Source organism: Cyclopterus lumpus, chromosome 1 (assembly GCF_009769545.1).
Source record: "Cyclopterus lumpus isolate fCycLum1 chromosome 1, fCycLum1.pri, whole genome shotgun sequence".
NCBI lineage: Eukaryota > Metazoa > Chordata > Actinopteri > Perciformes > Cyclopteridae > Cyclopterus > Cyclopterus lumpus.
In genome coordinates, this window is record NC_046966.1 from 3,930,665 (window position 1) to 3,944,498 (window position 13,834).

The window sequence follows — 13,834 nt, forward strand, 5'->3', positions numbered from 1 at the left end:
TTGGGACATGAGTCACTATCGCTCCGATAGCACTCGGCGGTTCGTAATAAGCGGGTGATCTCATATCTGTTGAATCACACAGCTATTCTTTCTGGGTAGAATGTGATTCATATTTGATGTTGCCAATCAATGCTCTGCTGTATCAAATATGAATCACTTTCAGGGACGATGCATAATAATTCCATGTCACCAACATCCTCCCGATAATCAGCAAAATATCCTTAAAACTCTGAATCATCAAAATGGACTGGAATTACTTTAATTTTGTTAAACAAATATTGATCTGTTTTTAGTGAAAAACAAACAAAACAAATAATCATACGAGATGTCTGCATAAATAAAGGATTAAAAAAAAAAGGCAACATTGCGTCTATCTGTTCTTTCTTACATGATAATTCCAATTTGTTGTTCTTATTTAAAATCAAGCTCTATTTTTCACTTCCATGATAGCGAGCTAGACGACGTTGTAACGATATTCACAATTGTAACGATATTGTAAATATCACTGAGTGTTCCTATATCGTCCCAGCCCAGATCACACTAGCAGACTCAGACTAGAGGAATGGGGGGATTAAATCTGTGTCTTCAAAATTTTGATTAATGATGTCACCATGATGAGGTCATTCTGACTACCCGTGGCAGAGGCAGGAAGTATCATCAGTGTCAATAACATGTCTGTATGTGCTGAGAGGGACAGCAGCGGGCCCCGGCGGTCCCCATTTCCTGTCTGTGGGACAAACAGGAAAGCTGTTGGCAGTGGAGTCACTGAGGTCACATAACGGTGAAAGAGGGGAGTGTGAATGAGCTCTTTTTGAGCAGCAGTCAGTGTTTTCTCTTGCTGACTCATCATTGTTTATTTTTGTTCCCTCCGTCTGTCGTTTAGGAGCGAGTACGAGAGCTTGTTGTTCAGAGAATCCAAAATTGCACTTTACAGCTCGACAAAGTTCTCTTGTTATTCTCAACAAAGACGTGAGAGAAAATAATTGTGTGTGCGAGCTGGAAGAAGTCCCACTAAAGAGATTTCAGTGTGCTTTTCCCCCCCAATAGGTTGCACATGAAAATTAATGTGCGACTGATTGTTATCATCTCCTGCGATCAATCGAGTGTGAGTAAATGTGCACCTCTGTGTCCGTCCACGGCTATTTTGGGGGCCCAGTCAGGACTGCATGGTTGCGGTAACGCAAACTTGTCTGCTATTGACTGACTTCACTCACTACTTTTGACCGGCAGGGGCATTGCAGACCCCCAGCCACTACTCCGCGCCCAGAAAACCGGTCGCTCACTTTTATTTTTTTGGACGGTATGTTTAGCTAACAGCTAACAAGATTTACATATTTTATTTTTTGCCAAAATTGTGTCTAATATGACGACATAAAGACGATTGCTTGCATACATAGCCGCTTGTACTCGAATTTGAAGGAAGTGTGTTTTACGACGCCTTACAAGCCCATTAATGTCGCTGCAGAAACCTGGCTGAGATATTCACTCTACTCAGTGCACCTTTGTAGTTTATTAGGAATGTAATGTTTTAGTCCTAGCTCAGGATGCATGAATGGGGTAGTGACTGTCAGCAGTAACTTTGTTTGAAATGCAATGTTTCAATGTGCAGGAAGTCAACATTTTATTTTTGCTTGATTAAATTTTCTACTCCATGTAAATCTTTACGGTTTTCTCTTCTGTGAGTGAATGGGCCCCATCATTAAAGTGTGTGTGACAACTTGACTCCTTTTTCCCAGGTTGTGCATCTCTGTAGACAATGCATAAAGAACTAAAGTCATGTATAATCTCAATGATTGGCCCACGGTAATACCTGTGGACCGACCTAGTTATCGAGATTTTCAGTGGAAGCAATTATTGTGATGGGTTCTATTCATGGAGGAGAATAAAAGAGCCTACTGGCTAGTGTTAGTGTGTGTGTCCATTCATGAAATGTACCATAAACAGCATGGTCCTGTTCTCCTGCAGGCTGGTGGGCTGTACTGCGGCGGAGTGGGCGTGTGCATCAGTAGTGTTGATGTGAGAGATCTCAGGCGAGAGACCATTCTCATCCAGGGCCTGCAGACAGGGGAAGCTGGGGTCTCTCTTGAACAGGATGGGACGTTTCCCGGCTGTAGGGCTCCCCACGTCGCCGTCGCCGTCGTCACCAATGCCCCCGAGTCCGTTGGATTGAAAGGCCAATGCCCTCTTTTGCCCGCCTGCCGACCTGCCACCATTTCCTCCTTTGTTGCTCGCCCCCGAGCCATTAAGCTGGCCGAACTTCTCGATGCACTCGTCGATCAGGGCCGGGGGGGCCTTCTTGTGAGCGACACTCGCACGGCCGCAAAGCAGCACCTCAAACCTTTTGGCAAAGGCTGTCGGAGACATGGCAGCCGAGGCTGCCGCGGAGGTTGCCATCGCGGAGAGAGACTTAAGGCATGTGTCAGGGGCATCGTTGCCTCCAGAGGACGTTTTGATGGAAACGGGGGCGACGTCACCGCTGCGCGCCGAGCTCTTGCCGGCCTGCCTCAACGTACTGATGATCTCAGGAACCTGGAGGGATAGCAAGCATGAGATAGGGATTTATATTAGGAACACATATAGCTTGACGTGCCTGAAGAGGATCACATCCAGTTTGCAGCTGCTATCAAGAGGAATGATGCTCTATGAATATAAACTAAAACGGTTCACAGCACCATCATATCCATAGCCCCAATAAAAGACTTTCTTTAGGTACTTAATAAACATTAACTGCCCTCTTCGTTTCTGAAGGTGGGGTTTGACTGGTGCTCAGACTGCACCGATGGCACACGTCCATGAACAGGCGGCTGCCTCCAGAAGCAACAGTGCATAAACAATAAATGATTTTCTTCATCTCACTATGAGCTCACCTGCCACGTGGTGTGACGCGTTTCACGGCTCCCTGAAATGGTGCCGCCCTTGTGACGGTGTGCGTGTTGAAAAGGAGCCGAGTTGGGACCTTTAGTCTCAAAGCAGGCTTTGTACTCACTTTCCCTTTATTTTAATCCCTTCTTTCCTTTCCCTTTCTCACTCAATAAACTCGGGCGTAGTCAACCAAAGACTGAAAGTCTGCCTGCTCTTCAACAAAACCGCTGGTCGATGGTGGGAAAAAACAAATCTGCATGTTATATTTAGATGAATTAAATCAGCCACAGTGCACTGAGCCTAGTGCTACCTAGTGCCCTAAATGAATTAGAAATAAACTGCTAACTGCAGCATATTAAATTGGTCTTAACCTAATTATTTTATACTTAAAACGATAACAGACACAAAGCCTGCCTATGTTCATGTGATTTCTGAAAATGGAACATGTCGTCGAAGCGTTTGCAATTTGCCTGCAGTTATGTTTCAAACAAAACAATTTGACTATTTATTAGCCCAAACATGTTGAATTATGGCAATTTTGATATGCGCGGGTCAGGTTTTTTATATACCTTTATAATACCGCGCAAAGAAATAAGCGTTAATCAGCCACCTGAACCCGACCCACAAAACGCCACGCTAACTTTATGCATTACAGTAGCACAACTGTCAGGACTGAATACAAGGGTGGTGTGTGTGTGTGTGATCTGAGAGAGCGCCTCAGTTGGATGCAATCTGCAACCTCACCACTAGATGCCACCAAATCCTACACACTGCCCCTTTAAGAATTGTTTCCACCAGCGATTGTCCAATGAGAATTTGGTGAGACATAAGAGCATTATGACCAACGAACCAACCGCCCAGAAGGTGTTGCTAAATTACATAAATACAAACTGTTTCTGCGAGCGATGCGAATATGCAAAATGTGCCTGTAATTGTTCAACTCGAGCGGGAGAAATGTGCGTGACGCTGGGTCGTGAAAACCTCTCTCGTTGAGATTCTCCTCCTGTTATCACTGACATCCTGATGTCGCTGAATCAATGCAGGAAAAATAAATATTGTGAGTTTACAGAGAACGAAACTATGCGTTTAAATGTGTGTGTATGAACCATTTAGTACAAATAATAACGACACTTCCGTATTCACGCCTGTAAGATATTATTTTGAGTGTTGATGGAGCAGCTACAATGTCAGCAGTGCTTAGCACCGAATGATCCAAGCTGCGTTCATAAAACAAGCATTTTCAAGGTTGTTTGCTTGTCGTCTTGTGTGTCCTAAAGCATGAATTCAGACTTTTTACAAATCTGCACCATTATCTAGTTATTTTGGCATCCTTTTTACCCATTTTGTTTTGGGGTTCATACAGCGGCAGTCAACCAGCCGACGTGCGGCTTGCTGGATACAGTGAACACAGCTTGGTGAAATTCATTCCGGATGATGTCATGAACCCAGACATGGAGGCATTTAGTCGCACGGGATATCTGGGATGTACAAAGCAGCAATAGCGGTTATTTTAGCTATGACTGATGAAATGCTCCTCTCCTACCTCGAGTTACGCGAATAAACGCAAATGATTCTCCTTCTGTTTCAAGGATTGTGGAAATCTGGATCGTGGTCCATGCCTACTACTCATTATTAATATTTTCTGTCATATTCATTGAATGTGTTGTAACTCTGTTCATCTCTACACATGACATCTATTGCTTCTGTCGATCCGGGGAGAGGGATCCTCCTCTGTTGCTCTCCTGAAGGGTTCTTCACTTTTTCCCCCTGAAAGGTTTTTTTCTGTTTTTCTGGGAGTTTTCCCTGATCCAATGTGAGGTCAAAGGTCAGGGATGTCGTATGTGTACAGATTGTAAAGCCCTCTGAGGGGAGTTTGCCATTTATGATTCTGGGCTATACAAAATAAACTGAATAGAATAGATCAAAAGCGATCAATGCAACACGCAGCGTTACTCCCTTTCATCCTGTGATGCAGGGAATAAACAGCAGGACACACTCAACGCTGCCGGTTTAGCGCGGAATGTTAACTCAGCAGCTGAACCTCTTTTTATAATCGACCCCCACTGATATCAACAATTGCATTACCAGTCGAGAGGACCACGGCTATGCGACCCTCCAAACACTGTGTCACTGGCGGAAATCCAGCAGTCAGGCGCGCGCGCGCACACACACACACACACACACACACACACACACACACACACACACACACACACACACACACACACACACACACACACACACACACACACACACACACACACACACACACACACACACACACACACACACACACACACACACACACACACACACACACACACACACACACACACACACACACACACACACACACACACACACACACACACACACACACAGTGTGCATAAACCTCTTGCTGCTGTAGGTCCTTTGTTGCTCATGTCCGGCTTGCTGGATATTCATGATCAGATGGGGCTGTTCATTATTCCTACACCACTCACACACAATAATTGCTCTGCCATTAAATAATTGATGAAAAATCTATTCTTTTAATTTGTAGAAAATCAATTAACCCAAACAACAATCTTTTCCTATTCCTAACAATGTAGTGTTGTTGCCTAATCATAACTGAGTATTGCTGGCACTGGTTGCTGGGTACTTTTGTGCCAATAAACCAATCGTCTTATCCATCCATAAACTTTATTTAAAACTAATACTAAAGACGTTTGTGGGTCACCCATAAGCCTGAAGCAGTCGAGCAGTGAGGACACTTGCAAGTGGTTATAAATATTGGTTTGATAGCACACACATTAAGCTGCACCACAATCAGTCTGAAAGGAATACAGTAACAAGCAAACACAATATTCAGCCAATAGGCGCAACTGTGCATTGTTGGATGACTATATACTGGATACAGCAGGGACACTCTGTTCTGTTGACTTGTAGCATTCTGCTGATGATTGGTAGCGGTTGCAACATCAACACAGTAACTGAAGGACAACCCACTAAAAGTCTCCCTCTCGTCCAAACGGTGGTAAAGATAGCTCGTTTCCCCAATCTGAAGCACGGGTAGCAGCACGAATCTCTGCCTGTCTGACCGACATCTCTCAGTGGATGTCCGCACACCACCTGAAAATTAACCCGGACAAGACTGAACTTCTCCTCCTTCCAGGAAAAGGCTCTCCCACCCACGACCTATCTATTAACTTCAACAACTCAGTGCTGGTTCCGACTCCGACTGCCAGGAACCTCGGTGTGACACTCGACAGTCAACTCTCCCTGACTGCCAACATTGCCGCAATAACACGCTCCTGTAGGTACATGCTGTACAACATCAGGAGAATCCGACCCCTTCTCACTCAGAAGGCGGCACAGGTTCTGGTCCAGGCTCTGGTCATCTCACGGCTGGACTATTGCAACTCCCTCTTGGCAGGTCTTCCTGCTAATGCCATTCGACCTCTACAGCTCATCCAGAATGCAGCTGCTCGACTGGTCTTCAACCGACCGAAATTTACCCACACTACTCCGCTCCTCCGCGACCTTCACTGGTTACCGGTGGCCGCCCGCATCCGCTTCAAAACATTGGTACTTGCGTACCGTGCTGCGAACAGATCGGGTCCAGTCCATGTCCATCCAGGACATGGTCAAACCGTACACCCCAGCCCGTTCACTTCGCTCGGCTTCTGCCAATCTGCTTGTAGCTCCTTCACTTCGAGCTAAATCCCGACTGTTTGCTGTGCTGGCTCCTCATTGGTGGAACGAGCTCCCCATTGACATCAGGACAGCAGGAAGTCTCTACATCTTCCGGCGCAAACTAAAAACACATCTCTTTCGACTATACCTTGAATAGGTAGCATTTAAATGCCGTAGTAGCACTTAAATGTCCCTTACCGATAGCACTTCAGTAGCACTTAAATGGCACTTACGGATAGTACTTTGTAGTTTGACTTTATCGAAGAAATTGTACTTGCTTGATTCTTGTTGTTCTGAGTTTGGACTCACGGTTTAATGCACTTATTGTAAGTCGCTTTGGATAAAAGCGTCAGCTAAATGACATGTAATGTAATGATTAAAGGCAGGGAGGCGGACCGCAGTATATTGTCCCTTGTTTACTATGTATAGGTACACAGAAAAACAAGTTTGACAAACATGACTCATGTCTTCAAAACATTCATCAGACTACTACCTAGAGGACAACTTCCTCTATGTAAAGGTACATAACAAGAACTCAGCGCGAGTAGAAGTAGGAAGTTTGCATTCTTGTTCTGCGATTGAGTGTCGACTTCATTTAAACAATACCCAGAGAGTCTCTGTATTCTTCACAGGTCAGAACAAAGAAAACAACAACCGGTCAAGAAAGCCACCCCGTTGCTGTGACTGTTCATGGGGAAATGAGACTGAAGATATGTGAGGGAGCTGGTCCTTTTAAAGCCTCAAATGCGGTGTTTGAGTCCTAAATAATGCAGAAGAAGCTGGGAATAAAAGTCAAAAAGGTTCTGGTTTTTTTATCAATTTAATAAAACAAATAGACAAAGGATATAATGCTACTTTTGTCTAAGAACACAGATGCTTCTAGAGTACTGCAGGAATGAGTCCGTGAATGTTAAAATTAATTGTAAAATGTTTGAATGAAATAAAATACGTCAGTAAATACCCCTGTCATGAACTTTGAAGCTTGATGCGTCTTAACACAGGCAGCTGAATGAGACTACAAAGCGCCATCACTGGAACACGAGAACTCCTTGAGCTTAGTGGTGTTGGCCTGAAGTCAAGCGACGTTCCTTTATAGCCTAAAGTTTATGCTTTTGTTACTTCAAGCGATTGTATCCACGCTTCTCAAATCAGAAAACTGTTCACTAGTGAAGATTATCTCGCTGTACAAAACATGCAAGTATCATAAACTTTATCTGCTACAACAATCCAAAATCCACTGTCGTCTCGGGGATGGGAACCTCACATCACACGGATGCTATCTTTCGGCGTCGACCTGCACATCATCGAGTTTTGCGACACCGCGCTGGAAGCGGAGAACAAGCAGAAGTTGAGTCACATCAGTGATGTCATTGTTTTTCCGAGATTCTCGAACCGCCGACACACTTCAGGTCGGGACCTGCTGCGTCTTGCCTCTGCAGGAGATGCGCTCGCTCTTGTTCTTTTGTTAAGACAATAACCAGCCTCATTTTGACTGTGTCTGCTAAAGGAATTTTGTCTTACTCAACAGATCTCAGAGCAGCAGTACACTTTTGAGGTACTGCGCTCTACAATTCGGGAGAAAAATATGATACTTTTTACTCCACTAAATGTTATCTGGCAGCTGTATTTGCCGTCACTTTGCAGATTCAGATATCAAATCAAAAACATATGAACAGTTATCCAATCATTTAAGGGCTCTGCAGACTCACATGGGCGTCCTCGGTTAACTGATTTGACACCGGCTAAAGCTCAAGTTGTTGAGAATTATGGGAATTTTGTGGGGTCGCCGATCTTTTTCAGGTTTTAGCCAGAAATGTCGATATAAACACCAGCATTGATGTGTTTCATTGCAGTACAGTCTTATCAGTGAGTTTATATATATTTTTTAAAACAGATTTGAGTGTGCAGTTACTCTTGAACGCAGATTATTTTTAACAAAGTTTAAAGTTTTTTTAATTTTTTCTCATTCTTCTCTTTAACAATATATTTATTTTTGGAATATATATTTCATTTAAAAAATAAGAATACATTCGGAACAGGGTTAGAATGCATTATTATTATTAGAAATATTTAATACATTAAAATAGTATAATTTATAATAATTAAAACCAAAATGTTAAACAGTACTAATTAAAGAACTGGTAACGTCAGAGCTTACTAATACGCTGGTCTTTAATAATGTAGCACCTTTCTGTACCCATGCCTCGTTATAAGCTGCGTTCGGCACATAAAATACTCAACCTCAAATGGATAAACATTGGAGCTGAGGACCTTTTATTTTAACAGAGTGGAAAAGGAGTGGTGAAGAGATAGATGCACAGAAAAGGAGTCCATAAAGGAAAAGAAAGAGATCGTGCTCAGGTCAAACAAGAATTTAAGCCACACAAATGTGGATGTTCCCTAGATCACAGTGAAGACATGCGTGTCTGTTTCTGTGTCTTAACATGTTTTTTTAAATCACCCAACAACTCTTCCAGGGCGCTCTTCTTTTTGCCTCTGTATATTTATATTCATGCGAGTAGAGCTAAACACCTTTTGCAACCTCTACATTTGACGTTGCGTTATGACGTATCCGAGTGCAAACTTGCCATGTCTTGAAGATAAGGACCGCTCACGTGACACCGAATGTAAACAGAGTCTCCTGGTTACTTTCCTTGTTTGATATACAATGGTTACACACGTAGGACAGACAGATCCAGATCATGTTCCCGCAATGGATACGCCGACTGAAATTTCTAAAAGAATCTGAATCAATAAGTGGAAACCACAAATAGAATGACTATCTTTAAAAATGAAAATATTTCATAGTAGTCTAAATATCATTTAAGCCTAATTTAATCCCCGAATAATCCTTTAAAAACTATGCATCTTGATGACTATTGCTATATTTTTTGTTTATTGTTTTGATGCTCTTGGAAGCTTGTGAGGAGGAACTATAGATCCATATTTTGGTGATTTAGGACCCTGTTCAACAAACAAACAAACATCAGGCACACTGCAGACAATGAGTGCATGTGGTTCAGTGGTGAGCAGGGTTCTCCTTCAATTAGAGGATCGGCGGTTCGATCCTCGGCTCTGCTAGCCCTTGTCGATGTGTCCTTGGGCAACACACTAAACACACTCCAGTAGCTGTGCCTGTGATGTGTGAGTGTTAGCCACTCCTGATGTGCAGGTGGAACCTTAGCTCCTCCCATCAGTGTATGAATGGGTGAATGATGTCATGTAGTGTTAAAGCACTTTGAGTGGTCGGAGGACTAAATAAAGCGCTTTACAAGTACAGGTGCATTTACCATTGATAGTGAGAGAGATAAACTGTGACCATCCACAAACAAACCTCTTGCTTCCTTCTCATCTCTGTTGACAGTTATGAGCAGCACCGATCGGGCGGAAAAAAGACTACGTTGATGAGCTGGAGCGCAAGCGAGCAGTTCAGGTATCCTAAAACTAAACAGGCGTTTAGTTGGGTGAGATCTTTGTCATTTTTTAATAACCGCTATTAAATGTAACCATTTGCATAGTTGCAGGTAATAATGGACTGAACCCTGCTCGGCAGGATTGAGCCGCTGTCCGATTACCTATTGTCCTCTGACGATTTGCACTGAATCTACACTATTATCAACTTTCTAATCAGGTCGTTCTTGAGTCCAGGTGGACGTTTGTACCAAATTTGATGAGGAGATTGAGATGTTGAGCGAGAATGGGACGTACGTACGGATTGCTGCCGCAGCACGGAGGCATAAAAAAAAAAATTAACGGGAAACCACAAATTTAGCACCGATACTGTGATGTATTCTAAAACTTGAAGCTAGAGAGCTTCTGGTGTCTACTTGTTTACAATCAGTCGGGCATGAGAGTGGAGTCTGCCAGAAACTAGAGATTGAGACTCATAAACTCATGTTTAGAATATTTACTGAAGAAATAAATCAAGGAGTCATTTTTTCATAGACTTCTATACAATCTGACTTCTTTTAACAACCAGCGTAGTCGATTCCTGGTGGCCAGTACAGAGAATGCAGGTTTAAAGCACTTCAGCATTGGCAATGTACATGTGGCATCATTTGCTGATAGCAGCTTCTTAATATCAAAATGAGTCACAGCCTTAAAGGAACGTATTCAGTTTGGGATCTCTCCAACCATGATAAATGCAAGGAGAGACATATTTTTGTACGTCATTGGTCACATGTCATGCACTCCTGGATTTCTTATTCCGATCCTGCCCCCCTTTTCAGACTGCTTGAGCAAGCCAAACACATCTGATGTGGAGTTGTGGATTGAGAGTGTTGGAAGGGTGGAGAGAGAGAGAGAGAGAGAGAGTTTGCTGCTCAGAGCTAGACACACGGCATCTTGTTCAGCGCGACATGTACATGATCTCAGACAGGAAGGCGGTCGGACACAGCCTCGGGCTGTGACCCTCAAACTTGGTCTCTCGCAGTTGGAGCAACATTGAAAAGGCATGTTGTCTCCCACCGAACCAGAATTAAATAGGACTACTGTTGTGCTGACCTCGAAAAGAAGGAAGTTACACAAGTACGAGCTGGTAAAAGGAGAAGCTGCGGCAACCAAATGCAATAAACTAAATTAACTTTTCAGTGTTTGTCGAAGAGAGCAAAAAGGTCAAAGTGGAGGAAATCATACGAAGGACGTAGTCAGTTATCATTATTACAAAAACAAAAACACACAAATGCATTTTATAGATTTGTCTACATCACACCAACGTTACTCTTTGGCTATTCTTGGCTTCTCTCTTTCTGAACCATCTAGTTCTAGTTCCATCTAGTTCCATCTTTCAAGGCTGAGGGACTTCAGTACAGCCGTTGTTCCCACACTTATGAAATGGCAGCAAGCGGATGTGACAAGAGGTTTGCCCAACAAAGATTAAAGATTAAACAACGAAACGTCCTTTTCTACTTAAACTACCTAACACCAACAGACATGCTGGGGAAATTAAAACTTCATGTCCCGATTATCCTGGCCAGAATAATTCTCAATACACGATTCCCGATATTATCCCCATAATCATCAGAATATGCTTCAAATTCTAAATAAACATACTGGAATCACTTTACCTTAAGAAACACATATTTGTATAGAATCACAGACAGGACACAATCTTTCTGGGTGAAAACCCAACTAACCAAACAATCCAATCATAATCAGGAAATCAATCACAAATCATGCTCCATTTTCATTTCCATTTTTTTTGCAAGTCACTCATGGAGGATATTCACGATTAACCCAATAATAAAGAAATTTACCACAATCAACTCATTGTGACTGTTTTTTAAGGCCGATATAATCCTGTATTGTTCCATTCCTAAATCACTAAGCGATAGAATCATCTCCTTTGTTGCTCCAAATGAACTTTGTATCTAGTTCATGATATGCATTATTGAATAAAAGTGTAATGGATACAAATAGACAGTTTACTCTAACGCACCAGCATGAATCTAAATACTTTGTATAATCACTGTAGGTTCAATTTACAAAACCAGCCATAGTGGATATTTCACTCAAAATTAGGAGTTGTAAAGGAATGTCGCTGAAAACAGCACACACCAGCCGGCCTAGAAAAAATAACAACAGCGAAGAAATAGCCCAACTTCTGCACTTCCCGTGGTCATGTGCCTGAGTCTTGTGGAGCGGAGCCTTTAGTTCAAAGTACAGAGCTGCAGACGAGAAACATTACCTTCAGAAAGTGAAGCACACAAAAAGAGAGGGGGGGTGGGGGTGTAGTTGTAAAGCAGTCAGACACATTGACATCACTCTTTCGGGATTGAGGAGCCACTGCACGCGAGGCGGCGACGACGACGAGCTCATTGAGATGTGATAGCGAGGACACAATGTAGGGCCTTGTTGTCAAAGTGCTCTACTGAGTCAGAATGAACTCCCGGGAGAGAATAAATGAGGTCAGTGAGCCTCACGGATAATGTTCTCATCTAGGAAGATCGTTGGGTGTCAAACTCAAAGGCCGAGAGGATGACAAGCGAGGCAGGTAAACGTCAAATGAACAAAGCCAAACTAAGACAGACTGCTAGGCAAATAAGACCGACAGCGGACATTCAAAGAAAGACAGTCAGTTATATAAAGACAGAGAGGTGCCTCCAGTTTTACAGGCTTGTTTAAAGTTAAAAACAGAACAAAGACTGTCACGCGAGGAATGTGAGACCAGAGGGATTACAAGAAGACGGTATGGCAAAAAAATTGGGAAAATGGGGCGATTCCAAGCACTCTTGGGACAATTAACCCCAATCATTCTTTTTTATTTATTTATTAGTCAAAATAAAAAAAATGATGCCTGTGGTTTATTCAGCCCAGAGAAAAAGACAGTTGTTGTATGTGAGGAACTTATTTCAGTCAAGTCATCCTTTACGGTGGAGAATATCTGAAAAAAGAAAAGAAAAAAGGGGTCACATGCTCCCAAATATTCTGCAGTTCCAATGGCGACGGTGAGTTTCACTTTAGGACAAGGCTATAAAAAGGTGGCACTTGTGTGTGTAAACAGCCATGAGATCTCGAGTCACGGCGTGTGACTAACACAACGCATGGAGCGACTCGCCGCCTCCTCCAGGAGCGAACCCTTAGCAGGAGCACAATGGTTCTGGAGGTGATATCCCCGTGACTCCCTCTCATGCGCCTCCATTTGGCTTCGTAGATTGGGGTTTTGTGTACTCCACTTTATAGATGGCCGGACAGTCAACCAAGCCACTGATTAACAGAACGAGCAGCTTTAACGGCATCCAGTTGAGGAAAGAAAAGAAAAAAAGCGCAATTTTTAGTGACTGGAATGCTTATAGACTGTTGAGCAACACCACGAGTTAGGAGGATGATGAAGATGATGATGATGCACCAAACAGGTTTCTCAGATTCAAATGAGCCCGTGCCAACGATTGTATCAATTCATCTGCACATTATTGTTTTTCATTAGTCAACATTGGTTAAGAAAATGTAGAAAGAAATATAAAATTTCTTTTTTTCGTCACCTATGCAGAAGGTTTTTTTATTTTATGTTGACCTTCATTAAACTTTACCTCAAAAATATATTTAGTAGCAGTGAAGATCAGAGACTATCTTGTTCTGACCCCACCACAGGCACACACAAAAATAATAAACCTGATTCATGGAACAGTCATAAAATCATCCAAGAACCAAAAGTTCAAATGAAATCTGGTCTTCAAATTTCAAAGTGAGTTTGGAAAAACTGGCACTTTTCGTGGCCAATCCACTGTCAACACATTTTCTTCAACTTCCACAGCAGTCAGATCAAACTGCTGTGGAAACCCCACGTGACCCTCAACA

At 42.8% G+C, this 13,834-nt stretch overlaps 1 protein-coding gene across 2 annotated transcripts in view; it reads right to left on the reverse strand.

The window, feature by feature from the left end:
• Nucleotides 1–13,834, reverse strand: part of tbc1d1 (TBC1 (tre-2/USP6, BUB2, cdc16) domain family, member 1) — a 42,079-nt gene that overhangs the window by 27,482 nt on the left and 763 nt on the right. For both annotated transcript variants that reach the window (XM_034539858.1, XM_034539867.1), the window contains exon 2: nt 1,936–2,529. In XM_034539858.1, coding sequence (XP_034395749.1) covers nt 1,936–2,529 — 594 coding nt within the window. The remainder of the gene's footprint in view (nt 1–1,935; nt 2,530–13,834) is intronic.